Here is a 23,157-nt window from a genome sequence, read left to right on the forward strand (position 1 = left end):
ACGGGCCATCGGTCCTCCCCGTCGTCTTCCCCACCCCGACGGTCCATCGGTCCTCCCCGTCGTCTTCCCCACCCCGACGGTCCATCGGTCCTCCCCGTCGTCTTCCCCACCCCGACGGTCCATCGGTCCTCCCCGTCGTCTTCCCCACCCCGACGGTCCATCGGTCCTCCCCGTCGTCTTCCCCACCCCGACGGTCCATCGGTCCTCCCCGTCGTCTTCCCCACCCCGACGGTCCATCGGTCCTCCCCGTCGTCTTCCCCACCCCGACGGTCCATCGGTCCTCCCCGTCCTCTTCCCCACCCCGACGATCCATCGGTCCTCCCCGTCCTCTTCCCCACCCCGACGGGCCATCGGTCCTCCCCGTCCTCTTCCCCACCCCGACGGGCCATCGGTCCTCCCCGTCCTCTTCCCCACCCCGACGGGCCATCGGTCCTCCCAGTCTTCTTCCCCACCCCGACGGGCCATCGGTCCTCCCCTCGAATCCAGGGACGGGCCATCGGTCCTCCCCCTGACACTGACCTATTAAAACCAATGATGGCGCGTGGTTTACTCTCACCGGCCATGGTCTGGCCCCCCTGAAGCCTGAAGGACAGGAAACTGGCCCTTTTCTTAGAAGGCTTGGAGACACCTTTAGTAACTGCTGTACTATGAATATTTTTATCCCAGTTTCAGGATAGCCATCGGATAGTCTGACCAGAATTTCGTGTCTACTGCTGAACCTCCGCTAGTCTGGTCACTAATCTCTGCTACTATGCGTTTCTTTCTAATATTTCAGGTGCTTTGATGCACGAACTGTCCAATGACGGGGCCCGGAGACAGTTCGAGTTTTATCTGGAGGAGATGATCCTGCCGCTGATGGTGGCCAGCGCTCAGAGCGGGGAGCGTGAGTGCCATATTGTCGTGCTGACGGATGACGATGTGGTGGACTGGGATGAAGAGTACCCTCCGCAGATGGGAGAAGAGTATTCTCAGAGTACGTCCGCCTTCTCTTCTATGTCCTGCTGCAGTATAATCTAAATCTGAGGCAAAAACCTCCAAAAATCTGTCCTGATTGATATTTGTACCACACTGCCAATAACAAAAAAAGTTATTGCTGCAAGTTTTAATGTTCAAAAAATAGATGCAGACCTTGGAGTCACTTGCAGATTGTGGCAACTTCTTATTTCTCTAACATAGTATGCGATCAGCGATATCGGCTCTTCATACATTTATGTGGTTTTGCCAAGCAATCCGCATTGAAATCTGACTTAATTTCAGAAAATTGCATGGAATTGGGATCTTTCCTTCCTGTAATAAAGACCGCTCACTGCTGCTCTCTCTCCTTGTGCAGGGTGACTGGTCTGGTCTCCGCCCCTTCTTGTAGTTTTTCTTTAGGCAGCATGTAGTGGGCGGAGCCTGCTGGGCTCCTCCCACAGCTCTGCTTTCTGCACAAGGCTATTTACAGCATAGTGATAATGTCACTGCTACTTTACAAGGAAATATCCAGGTTTGTAAAGGAGTTTGGAGCAAACCAAATGGATTTATATCCTTTCTGACCATGAAGGAGTATAAATGTTTTTCTGCCCAATGTTCAGCTTTAACTCTTACCCCACTCTATCCGCAACAAAATAACTTGCTGGTTTAGAGAGGATTTTTATTTTTAGGTTTGTACCAGCTAGGCAAATCGGTGTCTAAAAATATATAGTGGATGAGCTGAATGTCCTAGAACAGTGGTCTCCAACTGCAGGCCCTTGCTTTTATCCGGCCCTAAGGTTATTTCCCCCTACTGTCAGCAGCATTGAGGCACTATTCCTCCCACTTACACCATTGATGGAGCACTATTCCTTCCACTGACACCATTGATGGGGCACTATTCCTTCCACTGACACCATTGATGGGGCACTATTCCTCCCACTTGCACCAATGATGGAGCACTATTCCTTCCACTGACACCATTGATGGGGCACTATTCCTCCCACTGATACCATTGATGGGGCACTATTCCTTCCACTGACACCATTGATGGAGCACTATTCCTTCCACTGACACCATTGATGGGGCACTATTCCTCCCACTTACACCATTGATGGAGCACTATTCCTTCCACTTACACCATTGATGGAGCACTATTCCTTCCACTGACACCATTGATGGGGCACTATTCCTCCCACTTGCACCAATGATGGAGCACTATTCCTTCCACTGACACCATTGATGGGGCACTATTCCTCCCACTGATACCATTGATGGGGCACTATTCCTCCCACTGACACCATTGATGGGGCACTATTCCTCTCACTGACACCAATGATGGGGCACTATCACTCCCACTGATACCATTGATGGGACACTATTTCCTCCCATTGACACCATTGATGGGGCACTATTCCTCCCACTGACACCATTGATGGGGCATTATTCCTCCCACTGATACCATTGATGGGACACTATTTCCTCCCATTGACACCAATGATGGGGCACTATTCCTCCCACTGACACCAATGATTGGACACTATTCCTCCCACTGACACCAATGATTGGACACTATTCCTCCCACTGACACCAATGATGGGGCACTATTCCCCCCACTGATACCAACCAATGATGGGGCACTATTCCCCCCACTGATACCAACCAATGATGGGGCACTATTCCCCCCACTGATACCAATGATGGGGCACTATTCCCCCCCACTGATACCAATGATGGGGCACTATTCCCCCCCCCACTGATACCAATGATGGGGCACTATTCCCCCCACTGATACCAATGATGGGGCACTATTCCCCCCCCCCCACTGATACCAATGATGGGGCACTATTCCCCCCCCCCACTGATACCAATGATGGGGCACTATTCCCCCCCCCCACTGATACCAATGATGGGGCACTATTCCCCCCCCCCACTGATACCAATGATGGGGCACTATTCCCCCCCCCCCCACTGATACCAATGATGGGGCACTATTCCCCCCCCCCCCCACTGATACCAATCATGGGGCACTATTCCCCCCCACTGATACCAATCATGGGGCACTATTCCCCCCCACTGATACCAATCATGGGGCACTATTCCCCCCCACTGATACCAATGATGGGGCACTATTCCCCCCCACTGATACCAATGATGGGGCACTATTCCCCCCCCCACTGATACCAATGATGGGGCACTATTTTCTCCCACTGATACCAATGATGGGGCACTATTCCCCCCCACTGATACCAATGATGGGGCACTATTCCCCCCCACTGATACCAATGATGGGGCACTATTCCCCCCCACTGATACCAATGATGGGGCACTATTCCCCCCCCACTGATACCAATGATGGGGCACTATTCCCCCCCACTGATACCAATGATGGGGCACTATTCCCCCCCACTGATACCAATGATGGGGCACTATTCCCCCCCACTGATACCAATGATGGGGCACTATTCCCCCCCACTGATACCAATGATGGGGCACTATTCCCCCCCACTGATACCAATGATGGGGCACTATTCCCCCCCACTGATACCAATGATGGGGCACTATTCCCCCCCACTGATACCAATGATGGGGCACTATTCCCCCCCACTGATACCAATGATGGGGCACTATTCCCCCCCACTGATACCAATGATGGGGCACTATTCCCCCCCCCCCCCCCACTGATACCAATCATGGGGCACTATTCCCCCCCCCCCCCACTGATACCAATCATGGGGCACTATTCCCCCCCACTGATACCAATCATGGGGCACTATTCCCCCCCACTGATACCAATCATGGGGCACTATTCCCCCCCACTGATACCAATGATGGGGCACTATTCCCCCCCCACTGATACCAATGATGGGGCACTATTTCCTCCCACTGATACCAATGATGGGGCACTATTCCCCCCCACTGATACCAATGATGGGGCACTATTCCCCCCCACTGATACCAATGATGGGGCACTATTCCCCCCCACTGATACCAATGATGGGGCACTATTCCCCCCCCACTGATACCAATGATGGGGCACTATTCCCCCCCACTGATACCAATGATGGGGCACTATTCCCCCCCACTGATACCAATGATGGGGCACTATTCCCCCCCACTGATACCAATGATGGGGCACTATTCCCCCCCACTGATACCAATGATGGGGCACTATTCCCCCCCACTGATACCAATGATGGGGCACTATTCCTACCACTGACACCAATGATGGGGTGCTAGTCCTCCCACTGATGTCAGGACATTTTCTTCTAATGGCCACAGTCTGCCCCCCCCCAAAAAAAAAAATTTGAAGGACAGGTAAACTAGCTTTGTCTATAAAGTTTGGAGACCCCTGTTCTAGACTATCGACAGCTCAATAACACTAGTCCGAATGCTAAATCTAATGCAGACTGATGTCCATGGTTTATGTGCTTGTTACAATGCAAGACACAGTTTACCTTTTTAATTTTTTTAACTTTAAAGTACCTAAAAATGACACTTCATTCAGATCTATGCAGCACAGCAAGGTGCAGTGTCATGAGTGGTGCTGCATAAAAATTTTGCATTTCTACAATTCTATGGAATGCAAAACAACCGCCTTCAAATCACCATTGTGGTGTGGTGAGGGCACATGGGAAGCAACTGGTATTTGTCCTTGCGGTGAACCTGCATTAAGACTTCTCATTGGTGGTAGAGTGAATTAACCCTTGGTGTACAAATACTGCATGATGGGAATATCTGCTCACAAAGTGGGTTAACTTTCATTTTATCTGTTTTCAGTCATTTACAGCACCAAGTTGTACCGATTCTTTAAGTACATTGAAAACCGAGACGTGGCCAAGTCTGTCCTGAAGGAGAGAGGCCTCAAGAAAATCCGGCTGGGGATCGAAGGTAAGAAATTACACGTGGTGGGAGCTTTCATGTACACAATCAATCAAAAGCCAAGATTGTGCCCACAGCAACCAGGATATGGGCTTGATACGAGTTTGGACGTTGGAAGTTTTTGAATTTCCTGCATGCACACTTCTCCTGATGGATCTGAGATTAAAGAGTCACACCATATACAAACCCGGCCCTCCGTCCAGAGCTGTCCTGCCTCCCACTGTCCACTCTGTGAAAATGGCGGTGGTTAGATCAGCTCTTAAATGGTGGGACTGTGGTGGTCTGGATGAGACATTGTCTCGGTCCAGGTCCAGACAGCAGTCGGCTATTTAGTAATGCCTGTCCTAGAAGGTAGCTGGGTAGGCCGTTCGCTAAACTAAAAAGGTAATGTAATATTAAAGTAGAATTCCAGCCCGAAACCAATCTTAAAATGTCCCCTTCCTCCTCCTAACAACTACGGTGACTAACCTGTGTAGATGTGATGGTTCTCACCGTCACTGGGAATGAAAGACAGACGCTATATGTGGTGCCCTTAGAGTAATGTTTGGATTCAATTCCAAGTCTCCCCAAGACAGTAAGACTCATAGCAGATGCTAATATCATCCGCTCAACCACCTGTCTTCCACACATCGTTGAATATGCTGATTTACTCACCTGTTATCTACTGTGGGTTCTGTGTTTACACTTATGATGTGTATTGTATTTCAGGAGCTCGAGGATGGCAGTCTGCTAGTTAATTGGCTCAGGTTGATTGAATCATTGTCATCTATTAGTTACTGGTGGAAAAGTAGAATACGGTTTGTGTTGGTGGTTCTTTGGATAATTAGTTCAGGTTAATTATATTTCTGTACTTAATATCTGCATATGATAATGTATTCAGGCACCTGACCTGGTAGGGTAATCTGATCAGGAGGGGGGATGTCCATCCTGTATATATTTGGTGTGAGTTGTTCAATAAAGGTTCTAGTTCTCTAGAAGCTAAGTCCTGTCTAGTTTTCTATGGGGGGGGGGGGGGGGGGGTGCGCGGATAGAATATCTGATAATCTATGTTCAAGACTGGAGGAAGCCGTATACTGACAGAAGCCCACAAACATATAATGTGGGTCGCGGTTCCGTTACAGTATATACTTGCCTATTTTCAGCCTGCTCCAGTCTGTTCATGTGATCCGGCTCCCCTGTGTCAGAGCACTCGACAACGGCTGGAAATTCCAGGAGTGGTGATGTCAACCACAAGCTCCCATGTCCCAGCCACTCTGTGATCTATCTTCTCCCCTGCAGCCACTACTGGCTGACACAAGGGAGCCAAATCGCCTGACTGGACCAGAGTGACCAGAAAATAGGCATGTGTATACATATCCCTTTTTTTTTTTTTGTTTGTTTGTTTTGTTACACACAGGTCAGTCAGCATTGATCAGGGGGATTGAATTTTAATTTAAGGAGGTCTAATCAGAAAAATTTTCTTCCAGCAGAGGTCCGAATTCACATAATTGTGTAATGACTTGGGCCCTTCACATCAGTCCCCCTCCTCTTATATCACAATCCCTTTCTTACATCTGTGTCTTCAGTCCTCCCTCTTCATAGTGGTATCCTCTGGCCCCATTTCACATCTGCCCCCCCTCCCATTCAAATCGCAGCCCCTAACACCTCTGTGCCCCCCCAATTCAAGTCACAGCCCCCTGCAACTCCTTGCCCCCTGCAGCTCTGTGCTCCCTCCTTTATTCATATCACAGCCCCCTGCAGCTCTGGGCTCCCTCCTCCATTCACATCACGGCCCCCTGCAGCTCTGGGATCCCTCCTCCATTCAGATCACAGCTCCCCGCAGCTCCGTGCTTCCTTCTCAATTCGAATGAAAGCACCCTGCAGCTCTGTGTCCTGTGTCCCCCTACTCTATTCAAATGATTGCTCCCTGTAGCTCTCTGTGCCCCCCCCCCCCCCAGTGAAATGACAGCTCCCTGCAGCTCTCTGTGCTTCCCTCCTTCATTCAAATCGCAGCCCCCTGCAGCTCTGTGCTCCCTCCTCTATTTAAATCGCAGCCCCCTGCAGCTCTGTGCTCCCTCCTCTATTTAAATCACAGCCCCCTGCAGCTCTGCACCCACATTCACATTACAGCTCTACCCCACCCCCTGTGAAAGAGCTTCCAGAGATAATTTTAAAAGTTCATTCAGCATGTGATTGGTTGCTAGGATGAAAGGTGGTCCTAGCAACCATTTACCTGCTGATTAACTTGAAATGTTAACTCCAGCAGCTCCTGCTCCCACCCTTCATTGAAAGCTGATTTGCCTCCTGGTTTGTCTCGAACTGCTCTGCCTCCCTCTCCACTCTGATGTGTGAATGACAGCGGTGACTGAGGTGAAGAACCATCTCCTAAACGGGCAGGACCATGGCGGTCCAAATGGGACAGTGACTCGGTCCGGATCGCAGTATGCCATTTAGTGATGCCTGGCATAGATGGTGGGGGGACAGGGACATTTTGTAGAATTCTAACCTAAACCTAACTAAAAAGTGACAAAGAAACTAGATTTCTGGTAGGATCAACAGGAATTTTCCTGTACTTGCCAGAAATGCTCTTAGCCTGAAAATAGAAAATGAGAGCAGTCACCACCTCTCAGGATGGGTAAGCTGCAGTAAATTGTGTTTTTGGGGGTTTAAATGGCCTTTGGGAAAATGGCTTGGTTGGACGCACCCAGATGCATCAGTTTCTAATTTTTGTTTTCTTTGTTCCTTCTAGGTTACCCAACATACAAAGAGAAGGTGAAGAAGAGGCCCGGAGGGCGACCTGAGGTCATCTACAACTACGTCCAGCGACCCTTCATCCGGATGTCCTGGGAGAAGGAGGAAGGGAAGAGCAGACACGTGGACTTTCAGTGCGTCAAAAGCAAATCCATCACAAACCTGGCCGCGGCGGCCGCCGACATCCCCCAGGACCAGCTGGTGGTCATGCACCCGACGCCACAAGTGGATGAACTAGACATCCTGCCCAATCACCCCACACCGGGTAACAACGACACCGACCCAGACGGGCAGAACTCCACGTTATAATACGGGGCAACGCTGCCGTCTCTGCTGGCCACAGTCGTGGGCCCCTTAACATCCGAAGGAGACATCGAATCAGGCATTGCAGGAGCCGAATGTGTCACCGGGAACCACCAATGCTTTCTCTACAATCATTGCAATGGGAGGGCAGGAGCGGAAAGGTCGATGCTGTCACTGACGAACCGTATTTGGTTGTGCAGTGTGGGATTTTTCTTTTTTTTTTTCCGTTTCCATGACCAAGGAATGAGGTTCCGGCCGTGTACCGTGTTACCGTGGCTTTGTGATGTCGGCTGTCTCATCACACCCCTCACCCCCCTTCTTCCTATCATGTTGTAACAGAAACTCTCTAACACTTAGTGGAGGAGATGAGCTTCCTCCCTTCGAGGGGTACACCCCCCTCCCCCCATTTTTTTATTTTTATGGTAGTGGCACTTTATGGATGGTTTCTGATGGTGTTTTGTAAAGTTATTTTATAGTATATTAGTACTAACTTTAAAAGGTGCAACTATAAAAATGTACAAGTTTGGGTATGCTTGGTATAATCCCCTCTAAACGTATCGGTTGAGCACAATGGAGTTTTTTTTAATTTTTTTATTTTATTACACCACGAGGAGTGTTTTCACAGGCTGCGCTCAGATCCCCTCAGACGTCTTGTGTTTTTTTTTTTTTTTGTTTTTTTACTTTGCGAACCCGCTCAGCGGACAAATGTATCGAACTTTGCCTGTAGGGGCTTCAAGCAATGCCTTACACCACACAATCTTTCCGGGGAGAAGTTTACCAATAGAATTGTTTATTACATAAAATGATTGTATGTTTTGCATTCAAATAAAAAAAAAAAAAGTCATTATTTTAAAAAATTGGATGGAATGTTTTTTCACAGGGAAGACTAAGAGTCCATTCACACTGCCGCGACTTGTGTGCCCTCAAGTCGCTTGACACAACAAAAGCAATGTTAAGCCGTCTTAATTGGCACTACTGTAGCCGCTCCGACTTCAGAAAAGGGTCCTGTACTACTTTGAGGCGACTTGTATCCGACTTGTCCCATAGACTTCAATGGGAGTCGCCTCCTTATCTTATTTGAAGCGACTTGTGATCCGACTTTCCATTCAAATGGTCCTGAACCAGAAAAAAAGATAATTTTTCTTAGAATTTTTAGTAGCACAGGCATAGGGCTCTGCTCCACCTGGGCGTTTTTGTTGCAGGCATTTATCGGGCATTTTTTGGGCGTCTTTGGAGGCAGGAATGCCTCCAAAGACGCCCGATAAATGCCTGCAACAAAAACGCCCAGGTGGAGCGGAGCCCTATGCCTGTGCTACTAAAAATTCTAAGAAAAATTATCTTTTTTTTCTGGTTCAGGACCTGCTACAGAGCTGAAACTTCACAGGTACACTTTTTAGACCCCCCAGACACTAAATCCAAAAAAAGTCATGCCTGCCTCCAAAAATGCCCGATTAAATGCCTGCAACAAAAACGCCCAGGTGGAGAGGAGCCCTATGCCTGTGCTACTAAAAATTATAAGAAAAATTATCTTTTTTTCTGGTTCTGGACATGCTACAGAGCATAAACTTCACAGATGCACTTTTTAGACCCCCCCCCCCCCCAGACACTAAATCCAAAGATCTAATTTTTTTTTTTTTTCCAATAATTGGCTCTCTATCAAAAACGACAATTTTTAATAACTTTTTTTGTGTGATTGAGCATGACCCAGAACCATCATATTCTGATTGGCCAAATACAAAGTCGTCTATCATACAAGTCGCGCTGAATACGCGCAAAGTCGCGCTAACAAGTCGCCCCTTATGAGGCGACTTGGAGGTCGCGGCAGTGTGAACTGCCTCTCAAAGTGACTATTTGTTTTGTTATTTTTAGGATGTTCAGAGTAAGATACTTTATTTGTACAGTTGTGCTCATAAGTTTACATACCCTGGCAGGATTTATGATTTCTTGGCTATTTTTCCGAGAATATGAATGATGACACACAAACTTTTCTTTCACTCATGGTTAGTGTTTGGCTGAAGCCATTTATTATCCATCAACTGTGTTTACTCTTTTTAAAGAGGAAGTAAATCCACGTAAGAAAAACATGAAAAAAAATGCATCGCATACTAGCCCATTATGAAATACTTGCCTAAAAACGAAGCCCCGTAGTGTCGCCCGCTCAGCAACAGGGCAGCCAACATGTCCGGCCGCCCTTCTTCCTTGTTCGCATCCTCCGGCCATCTGATTGACTGGAGGTGCGATTACATCACTCCCGATGCATGCGCACGGGAGCCGCCGTTCACGGCATAGGGCTCTGAAGGAATGGCACGTAAAGATCTCCTAAACGGTGCATGTTTAGGAGATATTTATAGCACCTGTAGGTAAGCCTTAATATAGGCTTACCTATTGGTAAATATAAAAAAAGTGGGTTTACAACCTCTTTAAATCATAATGACAAAAGAAACTACCCAAATGACCCTGATCAAAAGTTTACATACCCTAGTGATGTTGACCTGATGACATGCACACAAGTAGAAAAGGTGAAGGGGAAGAGAGGACACCAAAGATCTCTCAAATCCTAAGGATGAAAGAGTTTGGCTCACATCTCTCCCTATGGAAATGGGATTTTAAAGGCTGTGAAATTTGTCTTCAGATATCATACAACCTTTTGATAAAAGAATTACAGCTTTTTTGATTTCATAAGCTTTTTTGATTTCATCAAAACAAGTAAAAACATATGTAAATATAAAAATGTTGATTGTACATTCATAATATCATTGTAATATCCATGAATAGAAACAGAGTACTTGGCAAATCATACGCGTTTCGCTGAGCGGTTAGGCTCCCATTGTGGCTTCTTCAGGGACCAAGTTCATTGTTCATATAACTGTTTCTTAAAGCCTTTTAAACAGACCATCACAGAGCAATGCCGGGCATAATAGGATATATATCCCATGGTAAACCATTGAGACCAACGATCCAAAAGTGTATCCCACAAGGGTAATGGATACCAAAGTGCCAAACCCAAAGGGGAAAAAGGCCTAGAGACGGGCACTGGACCAAAACCTACATCCCATAGGGGTCGAACGGGACAAATGGAACAGGAGGATGAGTAGAAAACCACTCTTATATTATTGCAAAAAGAGTAGTACCAATCCTTCGACCAGGTCCCGTGTGTTCAGGGAGCCTCTCACCTGTGATCTGTTTGCTTGTAATTAGTGTGTGTGTATAAAATGTCAATGAGTTTCTGGACTGACAGACCCTTCCATCTTTCATCCAGTGCTGCACTGACTTTTCTGGATTCTGAGTCATGGGGAAAGCAAAGGAATCGTCAAAGGATCTGCAGGAAAAGGTAGTTGAACTGTATAAAACAGGAAAGGGATATAAAAAGATATCCAAGGAATTGAGAATGTCAATCAGCAGTGTTCAAACTCTAATCAAGAAGTGGAAAATGAGGAGTTCTGGTGAAACCAAACCACGGTCAGGTAGACCAACTAAAATTTCAGCCACAACTGCCAGGAAAATTGTTGGGGATGCAAAGAAAAACCCACAAATCACTTCAGGTGAAATACAGGACTCTATGAAAACATGTGGTGTGGCTGTTTAAAGATGCACAATAAGGAGACACTTGAAGAAAGATGGGCTGCCTGGTCGAGTCGCCAGAAGAAAGCCATTACTACACAAATACCACAAAGTATCCCGCTTACAATACGCCAAACAGCACAGAGACAAGCCTCAAACCTTCTGCCACAAAGTCATTTGGAGTGATGAGACCAAAATTGAGCTTTTTGGCCACAACCCTAAACACTACATTTGGAGAGGAGTCAACAAAGCCTATGATGAAAGGTATACCATCCCTACTGTGAAACACGGAGGTGGTTCACTGATGTTTTGGGGATATGTGAGCTACGAAGGCACAGGAAATTTGGTGAGAATTGATGGAAGATGAATGCAGGATGTTATCAAAAAATACTGGAGGAAATTTTGCATTCATCAGCCCAGAAGCTGTGCATGAGACGTACTTGGACATTCCAACATGACCATGATCCTAAACAAAAGGCCAAGTCCACCTGTCTTTGGCTACAGCAGAATAAAGTGAAGTTTTTCTGGAGTGGCCATCTGTCTCCTGACCTCAATATCATTGAACCGCTCTGGAGAGATCTCAAACGTGCCGTTCATGGAAGACACAATTTACAGGAACTGGAGGCTTCTGCCAGGAAGAATGGGCAGCTTTACCATCTGAGAAGATAAAGAGCCTCATCCACAAATACCACAAAACACTTCAATCTGTCATTGACGTTAAAGGAGGCAATACACGGTATTAAGAACTGGGGTATGTAAACTTTTGATCAGGGTGATTTGGGTAGTTTCTGTTGTCATTATGACTTAAAAAGAGTAAACACAGTTGATTGATAATAAATGACTTCAGCCAAACGCTACCCATGAGTGAAAAAAGTTTTTGTGGTGTTCATATTCTCTGAAAAATGGCCAAGAAATCATAAATTCTGCCAGGGTGTGTAAACTTCCTCATACCTCATTCTAGACCAAGTGATGTCATCACTAGATATCTGTGATAGCTGATGGGATGGGCCAGCAGGGTGCTGTACACATAGATTCCTGCCTAAGACCTGATGCAGGCAGTGGGCTGGCTCTTGGCGGAAGCCATACAAATATTAAACTGCCTTAGTGGTTGGAAGTCTGGAGCAGTTGGCGTTCCTAGGCAGGAACAGCCTAGGAACGCCAACTGCAGTTGGCGTACCTGGCGTTCCTACTCCTCTCAAGAGCCCTCCGCCCTGATGCCTCAGTACTCCTCTCAAGAGCCCTCTTTAGTGGTTGGAAGTCTGTTTGACGCAGTTGCCGTTCCTAGGCAGGAACAGCCTAGGAACGTCAACAGCAGTTGGCGTACCTGGCGTTCCTACTAGGGCTGCCACGACGCGTCGACTACAAAAAATCGTCGACGTGCGTGAAAGGCGTCGACGCGTCAACGTGTGACGTCACACGCCCCTTGGCCGGCCGCAGCGCCGCTTCCGGCCGGGAGAAATCAGTGTGCCGCAGCAGAACACCGGGGCCGGGGAGGAGGAGATGCCGCCGTACAAGGGGCTGGGGACGTGGGGAGAGAAGACCGCAGGGAGAGAAGACCGCGGTGGTCATAGACCTGGGAGAGGCATTTACTAAGTGAGTGTCCGGAGTCATATGCTGGGATTGGGGTGCATGGGAGACATGGGATCTAATACTGGGGGGACATGGGACCTGTCATTAGAGTCTATTGGACCTGTCAGTGGGGGGTACATGGGGGTCTGCCTGCTGGGGGTGTATAGGATCTGTCATTGGGGTTCATGGGGTCTGCTAGCTGGTGGTACATGGGGTCTGTCATTGGGGTTCATGGGGTCTGCTATCTGGTGGTACATGGGATCTGTCATTGGGGTACATGGGGTCTGTCATTGGGGTTCATGGGGTCTGCTAGCTGGTGGTAAATGGGATCTGTCATTGGGGTACATGGGGTCTGTCATTGATTGGGGTTCATGGGGTCCGCTAGCTGGTGGTACATGGGATCTGTCATTGGGGTACATGGGGTCTGCCAGCTGGGGGTGTATAGGATCTGTTATTGGGGTTCATGGGGTCTGCCAGCTGTACTAGGTGGGAGGGCTTACTGAGGGGTCTGCAATGGGAGGGGGGCTTACTAAGTGGTCTGTACTAGGTGGGAGGGCTTACTGAGGGGTCTGCAATGGGAGGGGGGCTTACTAAGTGGTCTGTACTAGGTGGGAGGGCTTACTGAGGGGTCTGCAATGGGAGGGGGCTTACTAAGTGGTCTGTACTAGGTGGGAGGGCTTACTGAGGGGTCTGCAATGGGAGGGGGCTTACTAAGTGGTCTGTACTAGGTGGGAGGGCTTACTGAGGGGTCTGTACTGGGAGGGGGGGGGCTTACTAAGTGGTCTGTACTAGGTGGGAGGGCTTACTGAGGGGTCTGTACTGGGAGGGGGGGCTTACTAAGTGGTCTGTACTAGGTGGGAGGGCTTACTGAGGGGTCTGTACTGGGAGGGGGGGCTTACTGAGGGGTCTGTACTGGGAGGGGGGGGCTTACTAAGTGGTCTGTACTAGGTGGGAGGGCTTACTGTGGGGTCTGTATTAATTACAGGATTAATTAGCTAATCAAAAAAACAATTAAGCAAAAAAAGAAAAAATTTAAATAATCGTTAGATTAGTCGACTAATCGTAAAAATAATCAATAGATTAGTCGACAGACAAATTAATCGTTAGTTGCAGCCCTAGTTCCTACTCCTCTCAAGAGCCCTCCGTCCTGATGCAAGCGGTGGGCCGCCTCTTGGGAGGAGTTATGCATCTCAAAACATTTTGATAGGAGGGTGTGACTCTGGAGGAACGCCTTACTTTTTCCTCCATGAATGTGAGGCGTTCTGTAAATTGAACATGGAGATTGTGACAACAATTCTAGACCTCATTCTAGACCAAGTGATGTCATCACTAGGTCTCTGTGATAGCTAGCTGATGGGAGGGGCCAGCAGGGTGCTGTACACATAGCTTCCTGCCTAAGACCTGATGCAGGCAGTGGGCTGGCTCTTGGGGGAAGCCATACAAACATTAAATTGCCTTAGTGGTTGTAAGTCTGTCTGGAGCAGTTGGCATTCCTAGGCAGGAACAGGGTACATTTGCATGTAGACCACCCTAGTTAATCCTCAGATGTGATGCTGAACCCCCATGATTGAAAGAACTGAAATCCAACGAATGAAAGGGACTTTCAGGCTGGGCAGGACAGAGATAGATGATACTGGGGGGGGTTGGGGCGAACCTTCTGGAGGTCAAGTGGGAATTGACTTATTACAGGCAAATATGCTGTTCCCATGCAAAGTGAATGAATGTGGTGAAATTTTTCTTTGTAAAGAAGAAAAAAAAAAAAAAAGAGCAGCATTTTTGATTGGATGGTGGAGGTCATAAGAGCTTCACCCAATTTATTAACCACTTGCTGCCAAATTACATACCTGGCGTGTCATTGGATTTCAAGTGGTTGTACCCCGGGATGATGTGCAGCTGCAGGCATCACCCTGGTACCTTATTTTAAAGCCAACAGACAGCTATCTTGTAATAACAAGCAGCGAGAGGGGACATCCCATTCCCCCCCCCCCCCCCTCCAGGAGACCCGAGCTACTAGCCAGCATGTCCGCCGGCTAGTCGGAGACCTGAAGAAAGCCAGAATCAGCTTTGATTGCTTCCAGATTACCATAGCAGAGACTCAATGACATGACGTTACTTCCAGTTTACCGACACCATTTTTAAAAAAATATGAAAGTATTCAGAAACGCAGATCTTGGCGTTTTGAATGCTTTCAAGTGCAAAGGGGGGACTCCATAAAGAGTACCGGTCACTGTCTATTACTGTCACAAGTGATGTTTACATTCCTTGTGACAGCAATAAAATAAAAACTAAGTGCCGGTTCACACTAACGCGGCACGACTTCGGGGGCGACCTGTAAAAGTCCCGTGCACCGCGACCTTGGTGCGACTTGCACGGACTTCACAGAATGAATGTCTATGCAAGTCACTCCGGGGTCGCCCCAAAGTAGTACAGGACCCTTTTTCTAAGTCGGAGCGACTTGTGTTGCTCCTATTAGAACCGGTCCTGTAGCAGTCAATGGACTGCGACTTGTCAGGCTGACACGTCGTGGTAGTGTGAATGGAGCCTAAAGCAAAAGTGTAAACATAAAAAAATAAAATTGAAAGCGCCCCCGTCCTGCGCAAAGGCGAACACACACCGCAATTGTCCCACACATGTGAGGTATCGCCCTGAACATCAGATCATAGGCAGTACTTCTAGTGCCAGACCTCCTCTGTACATCCAAACTGGTAACCTGTAAAGGCCTTTGAAGCGCCATTTGTCACCGTTATGCGGGCGTGCACAATTTTAAAGAATGACATGTCTGTTATCTATTTACTTGGCATGACATTATCTTTTATATTTTACAAAAAGAAACTGGTTTATGTATTTTTTTTTTAGCTTTAAAGAGGAAGTAAACTTCTCCAAAATGTTTTTTCTTCCCTGCAAAGTAAATGCATAATGTGCTAGTATGCATCGCATTAGACTAGCACATTATGGGACACTCGCCTCCCAACGCAGCCCACGATGTCTACGCTGCTGGCCGCATCCATGTTCACCCGTCTTCTTCCGGGTCTGTGGACTCCGGCAGTATTACTGGCCGAAGCCGCATGACGTCACTCCCGCGTATGCGCGCAGGAGCCGCCAGTCACAGCACAGGGCTCTGAAGAAACGGCAGGGGCGGCCGTTTCTTCAGAGCGCATGCACCGATGACGTCATCGGCTGCATGCACTGCAAATATCTCAAATGGTGCAAGTTTAGGAGGAGAGATGGCCTTGCGATTCGCGGCGAACTTTGCTTGTTCGCAATTCACTGAACATATGGTGATGTTCGCGACCGCCATATTAGTTTACATTGTGAAGAACTTTGACCCATGACACATCCATCAGGTGGTACAGGACAGCCAATTGAGACATTTCAGCACATGGACATACCCCCTACCTTTATAAATAGACCTGATCTGGCTGCCATTTTACATTCTGCCTTTTGTTAGTGTAGGGAGAGGTTTGCTGTGTGGAGCAGGGACAGACTGTTAGTGACACAAATCGCTAGCAAATAGGTCCACAAAAGTCAAGGACTGGTATAGGTGTACTATTGTTTGAAGTGCAGTATATAGGGGTGTAATACACTTATAATTTACTTTCTAATATAGAAAGCCTATTATAGTGGATTTGAAGCGGCGTGTTATACTTTCATAATAGTGTATTTGGGTACTGCAAAAAATGTTGCCTCTTTTGCTGCATTACCTCTGCTACACACAGTGACAGTTACTGGGAATTTTTTTTTTTATAACTGGTGTGATAGACCAGTGGCCCCCCCAAAACGTCAGATTGAAGCGGGGTGTTATATACCTTCTTCCACATATACTGCGCTTCTCTAGAGACTTTTGTCACAGGGTCATTAAAAAAAATGACAGGCAGAGGAAGAGGCAGGCCCTTCCGCAGGGGTGGTAGGGCAGGAGTACCAGGCTGGAGCCAAAGTGGGAAGTTGCAGAAGGTGTGTTCAATTACATCAAAGGACGCACCAGGCTTGGTTGAGTGGCTCACTCAGCCTTCCTCCTCTTCATCCTCTCTATCAGCACCCTCTGCTGTGTGCACCCCAAAGACACCAACACCCCCATATATCCTCTGCTTGAGTCACAGGAATTATTTTCCGATCCATCACAAGACATTTACAATGCACAACCATTCTTGGCATTGGATCAGGAAGAGGAGGTAGCAACAGCTGCCACTTAGCACTCTAGATGACAGTACCCAGATCCGCCCAAGAAGGTTGGTCCCTGCTGTTGCTGCCTACTCCGAGATCTCTGTTCGTGGTGGGGAAGGTGATGTCGATGATGCAGAGGCAAAATTTCTGCAGTACCCAAATTCACTATTATGAAAAGTATATTGTAATATAACACCCTGCTTCAACCTGGGGGGCCACTGGTCTATCACACCAGTTATAATACTTTTTTCTAATTGCGTTTGTCACTCTTTGTAGTATTGCTGCACAATACAAATCCACTATAATGTGCTTTCTATATTTATCCAGCATTGCAACATCCTCATCTTCCTGCTCCTTGACGGCTTGATCAATGACACGACACAATGCACGCTCCAGAAAGAAGGCATAAGGTACAACGTCACTGATGGTGCCCTGGCTGCGACTGACCAGTTTGGTGATCTCCTCAAATGGCCGCAGAAGTCTGCATGCGTCACGCATGAGCAGCCACTGGCGCGGTGAAAAAACCCAAGCTCCCCAGAACCTGCCCTGCTGCAGAGTTCACACAGGTAGTCATTAACTGCACGTTTCTGCTGGAGCAGCCTATCAAGCATATACAAGGTTGAGTTCCATCGCATCGGGCAGTCAAAAATAAGACGTCTGACGGGCAGGTTGTGTCGCCGCTGAATGTCAGCAAGGCGAGCCATGGCTGTGTAAGATCTTCTGAAATGGGCTGAGATTTTCCTGGCCTGCCGCAACACGTCCTGGACCCCAGGGTATTTGACAACGAATCACTGCATGACCAAGTTCAGGATGTGTGCCAAGCATGGCAAGTGTGTAATTTTGCCCTGTTGCAGCGCGCTCAGCAGATTGGCACCCACTTTACCAACTGTCAAATTGAGCAGTGTTAGCCACTGATCTGCCTGTGAATGCAAAGCTGAAAGGAGTGCAGGACCAGTGTGGCTCTTGGCTTCCAGGCACAACAGATGCAGCACAGCATGGCAACGTCTCACCTGGCATGTGGAATAGGTTCTGGGGATCTTGGGAGGTGCAGCGGAAGAGACAGTAGCAGCGGAAAAGGAGGAGTCAGCCGAGGAGGAGAGGGAGGATAGAGGAGGAGAAGAGGCAGGCCTGCATGCAAACCGTGGCGGTAAAACCAAATCTACACGGGTGCTATGGATTACATGCTTGACGGCTGTCAGAAGGTTCACCCAGTGGGCAGTAAAAGTTATATACCTTCCCTGCGCGTGTTTGCTAGACCACGTGTCTGTGGTCAGATGTATCTTGGCACAGACACTGTGTGCCAGAGATACATTCACTTGCCGCTGAACATGGCCATATAGCTCTGGGATGCTCTTCTGCGAGAAATATTTCCTTCCTGGGACCTTCCATAGTGGTGTTCCAATGGTCACAAATTTTTAGAAAGGCCTCTGCGTCCACCAGTTTATATGGCAGTATTTGGAGGGCTATCAGTTCCGACAAGCCATCGGTCAACCGTTGGGCAAGAGGGTTATCCGGCGTCATCATTTTTTTACGCTCCCAACATTTGGGCCATGGAAGCCTGCCTTTTTCTAAAAAAAACGTGAGGACGGCATGATGGAAGGTGGAGTGGAGGACAATTGTGAGGAGGAGAAGAAGAGGCGTGAGAGCCTTGAGTGTGGCTTTGTGGGTTCTGACGGCATTGCTCCCACTGGGCTCGTTGATGGGAGTCCAGGTGCCTTCTTAGGGCGCCTGTGCGTTTTTTTTTGGCGGATCTGAACGGTCCCCCCCATGCATGTCTATGGGGCATCGGATGTCAGCGGAGACATATCCGCGGGTGCTGACACCCAATCCGTCAAATCTGGACGGATGGAAACCCTATTTTCCATCCGTCCAGCGGATCGTCCCTAGGTGAGTGTTGGGCTTACCACGACTTATGCGTTGACTGCAAAGGCTCCAGCATCAGGGAATGGCGCATAGACCGACAGGTATCCGACTACATCGGGTTAACGGCCGATGTGGACGCTCTGAGAAGTGATGAACCCCTGGACTACTGGGTGGGCAGGCCTGACCTCTGGCCAGAGCTTGCACAATTTACAATGGAACTGTTGGCTTGCCCCTCGTCCAGTGTCCTGTCCAAAAAGGACGTTCAGCGCAGCAGGGGGGATCGTGACCGATAAGCGCACTCGCCTAGCTCACAACAGTGTTGACTACCTCACATTTCTAAAAATGAATGATGCATGGATCTCGGAGGAATTCAACACATGTGACCAGTAGACCATGTTTGATTCAAATTCCTCATGACAGGCCACTAATATCCACCACCACCCATAACAATTCATGGTCCCTGTCTTAGGTAAATACAGCAGCATAAAAGGCCTTTTATGTCCGTTGAATGCCTAATTGCTATAGTCTGTCCCTGCCACACACAGCAACCTCTCCCTACACTGACAAAAGACTTTCGTGGACCTATTAGCTAGCGATTTGTGTCACTAACACTCTGTCCCTGCTCCACACAGAAACCTCCAGCCACAGAATACAAAGTTCTTTGCTGTCAGGTGAACACCTGTGGGCTACCTTTTGAGGCCTGTACTGGCCAACACTTACTTCTGTATCCTGTGAATGCCTAAAGTACCTCCACCTGACAGCAAAGAACTTTGTATTCTGTGGCTGGAGGTACATTAGGCATTCACAGGAGGATACATAAGTAAGTGTCGCCACAACAGGCCCCAAGAATTAGCCCACAGGCGTTCACCTGACAGCAAAGAACTTTGTATTCTCTGGCTGAACGCCTGTGGGCTAATTTTTGGGGCCTGGAATGGCCGACACTTACTTCTGTATCCTGTGAATGCCTAATTTTTCAGACTGGAATTGAAAATCAATGGGTCTGTAAACGTTCCGCTAAATTGTGGAATGGATGCTGACCCATTTTACAGACGTGTGAATGGACCCTATATGTATTTACCGGCTGCTGTCAGTTCTGGCTGATTTAGAAAAAAATATATATTTTTTTGCTGGAAAAAAAAAAAATGTTATGCCAACTTTTCCAATAGCAATACTTCTGGTATGTCAGTGTCCATGTTGTGGGACTATGTGTTCACAGCTAGTAAGTATATTGTGACTTCAAATATGACCTGGAGGTTTTTAATGGTCGCCAGCCATTAAAATGAATGGGGTTCGCGAACATTTGAGCGAGTTCGCGTGAACCGTCCTGGCAGATGTTCGCCCATCACTATTTAGAAGATATTTACAGCACCTATAAGTAAGCCTTAATCTAGGCTTACCTATAGAAAGTAATTAAAGTGGGTTTACAACCACTTTAAAGTTTTAACAAATACTGAACTACGTTTAGAAAAACACTGTGCAAATACCATGCGACATAAAAAATTGCAAAACCCCCCAATGTATTCTCTAGGGCCTCTGCTTACAAATAAAAATAATGTTGGGGGGGTTCTAATTTTAAAGCAAAAAAAAACTTTCACATGGAAACAAAAAAGTGCCAGAAAATTCCCGGCCTTCAAGTTGTTAAGCCTTGTTTAAAGTACAGGGACAACTTCCCTTGCAAAGTGAACAGTCTATTTGCCTTTAGTAAAGCAATCTTTCAGTACTGCGGCTGCTATTGGTCAGCCCCAGGCGGGTGTGCAAGAAACGTCAGTTCATTAACATATTCTCCGATGAGAGAAGTTTTTAGAGCAAATAAATAGTGTGCATGGAGCGATCGATCGGGGGGCCCTCAGTATAATTTAATAGAAGATTTATGTGGAAGAGCAGGAAAGATAATGGGGGTTTTACTTGCAGTAAAATTCCTTTATTTGGAGTGCATTACAGGACACAGGATGAATATTCAGGTACACTGGGATATGCTGCCACCTTAAAGCACAACTATATTGCATATGAGCACCACCAATGTGATTTAATTAATTTTTATTATGCAAAGCAACTTCCCCATCTATCCATCCATCCAGGTCTCCATGCTTTATTTTGCTGAGATCTCTTTGGAAAAACAACCCCCTAGCATTTTATGGCCATCTTGAGTAAGGGCAGACGATTCACGTAGCATTGACTTCCTGGAATCCATTTGCCTTTAGCATAGGCATGCAGGCAGGTGGTGTGCTTAGAACCCCTCCTGAAGACGTCCTGGGATAAATAACATCATTTTGGCCTAGGCCTGGAAACCAGGAAGTAACTGAAATGTAAAAAAAAAAAAGTTTAAAACAAAGATGAAAAATTATATATTTTTTTAATATATATTTATTTACTAATGGTGGCAGCATAAGGATTTAAAAACAGTCAATGCTGCTGGAAATTGGACACTGCCAAAACAAAGCTGTAAGGACAGCCCTGTATAACCGCCTCCCACTCCCAGCATGCCTCTGCTGTGTTGGCAAGAAAAAGTGGGAGAGGATTATAAGAACAGAGCGGGAGCCTTGCCCTTGAGATCATAAACCTGAATGATAAGCTGACAAATGCACTTAGCAGTGGTCCCCAACCCTGGTCCTCAGGGCCCACTAACAGGCCAGGTTTGCAAGATAACTGAAATACAACCCAGGTGATATCATTTGCTGCTCAGTGATTGCAGTACTCTAGTCTGCATCTCCCCAAGGTAATACTTAAAACCTGGCCTGTTAGTGGACCCTGAGGACTGGAGTTGAGGACCACTGCACTTAGCAATTGATCAAGAAGCAGGCTGCCCTCCCCCATTCCCCCTAGAGGGGAACTTCAGGAACAACAAACCAAGTCCAACTGTTTAAAAGCAAGTTGTAGCTGAGAGAAACAAAAAACAATACAATACCACATCCCAACAAGAGACGGAAATCTACTTGTTGGTATAAAGTTCTGTAAAATAAAAAAAAAAATAAAAAAAGACACAAAACAAAAAAACATCACAAAACCAACAACAAAAAATTTTTTTTACAAAAAAAAAAAAAAATGTGCAGCACGGCACTCTAAAGGGGCGGCATACTTCATATGCCATCCCTTCAGAGCCCACTGCGCGGTAAAAGCCATCAAGCGGTGTTTACTACCGCTTTAAGAAGCAGGATAGAGTGGTGGTATCCCCAATAGTCCAAGAGGGGTTCTATCTGGAGTAGAGAGTGTACACAGGAAGCAATGTGAGTGACCCCCCCCCCAAAAAAAAAATGAATTTTTGTAAAATCTTACCGTAAAATCCTTTTCTCTTAGCTCATTGACAGACGCAGTCCTCTTTGATTAATATCAAATTGGGTTATACTGCCCTCTACAGGAATAGGACACTAGGCAGAAGAAAACGTTCTGGCCACACCCTAGGGGCAGTCCCAGAGGGTATATCCTCTCACTTCCTGCTACAGGATGTCAGTTATGTCACAAAGCAGTGTCAGAGAATTTAACCCAACTCAAAGATAGAGGGGTGGGTACTGCGTCTGTCAATGAGCTAAGAGAAAAGGATTTTACGGTAAGATTTTACAAAAATCCATTTTTCTCTGTCGCTCATTGACAGACGCAGTCCTCTTTGATTAATATCAAATTGGGACGTCCCAAAGCAGTGCCACAAATGAGGGGTGGGAACAGAAATCAAAATCCAGAAGGCCCAACTGGAGCCAACCAGAAGCATCAAGGGACTCATCGAACAAAAAGATGAGACCTAAGTGAAAAAACCCAACAAACCCTCGAGGTAGACCAACAGTCTCCTCAAACAGCAGCCTGCAGGAACCTTGCGGCCAAAAGAGGCATCCGCCGATGCCAGCACCTCAACCTTATACAATCTTGTAAAGGTATGAACCGACGACCAAGTAGTCGCCTTGAAAACCTGAACCACTGACGCCTGATGGCGGAAGGCCCGGGAAGCACTAAGCGCCAGAGTAGAGCGCGCCTTAACAGGGAACGGGGGATCCCGACCCTTAAATAGAATAAGCCTGTACCACCGTCTGTCTGATCCATCTACAGATAGTCTAGGCAAAAACAGGCAACCCCTTCTTAGGGCCATCCGTGATCACAAACAGTGAATCCATCTTACGAAATGAATCCGTAGTATTCAAGTATACCCTG

At 47.3% G+C, this 23,157-nt stretch overlaps 1 protein-coding gene and 1 long non-coding RNA gene across 3 annotated transcripts in view; one reads left to right on the plus strand and one right to left on the minus strand.

The window, feature by feature from the left end:
• The window catches only part of BTBD10 (BTB domain containing 10), a 98,603-nt gene extending 89,891 nt beyond the window's left edge, over positions 1 to 8,712 (plus strand). The window contains exons 7-9 of one of the 2 annotated variants that reach the window (XM_082270286.1): positions 776 to 973; positions 4,732 to 4,842; positions 7,562 to 8,710. In XM_082270286.1, the coding sequence (XP_082126412.1) occupies positions 776 to 973; positions 4,732 to 4,842; positions 7,562 to 7,872 (620 nt within the window). In that variant the 3' untranslated portion in view covers positions 7,873 to 8,710. Of the gene's footprint in view, positions 1 to 775; positions 974 to 4,731; positions 4,843 to 7,561 lie in introns of both variants that reach the window. The other variant, XM_082270287.1, reaches the window with a different exon arrangement.
• Positions 2,167 to 23,157, minus strand: part of LOC309565378 — a 724,777-nt gene continuing 703,786 nt past the window's right edge. Inside the window, exon 4 of the long non-coding RNA XR_014225807.1 lies at positions 2,167 to 2,201. This is a non-coding gene — a long non-coding RNA (uncharacterized lncRNA). The remainder of the gene's footprint in view (positions 2,202 to 23,157) is intronic.

This window comes from Pelophylax lessonae, assembly GCF_965119305.1.
Source record: "Pelophylax lessonae genome assembly, chromosome: 10".
Taxonomy (NCBI): Eukaryota; Metazoa; Chordata; class Amphibia; order Anura; family Ranidae; genus Pelophylax; species Pelophylax lessonae.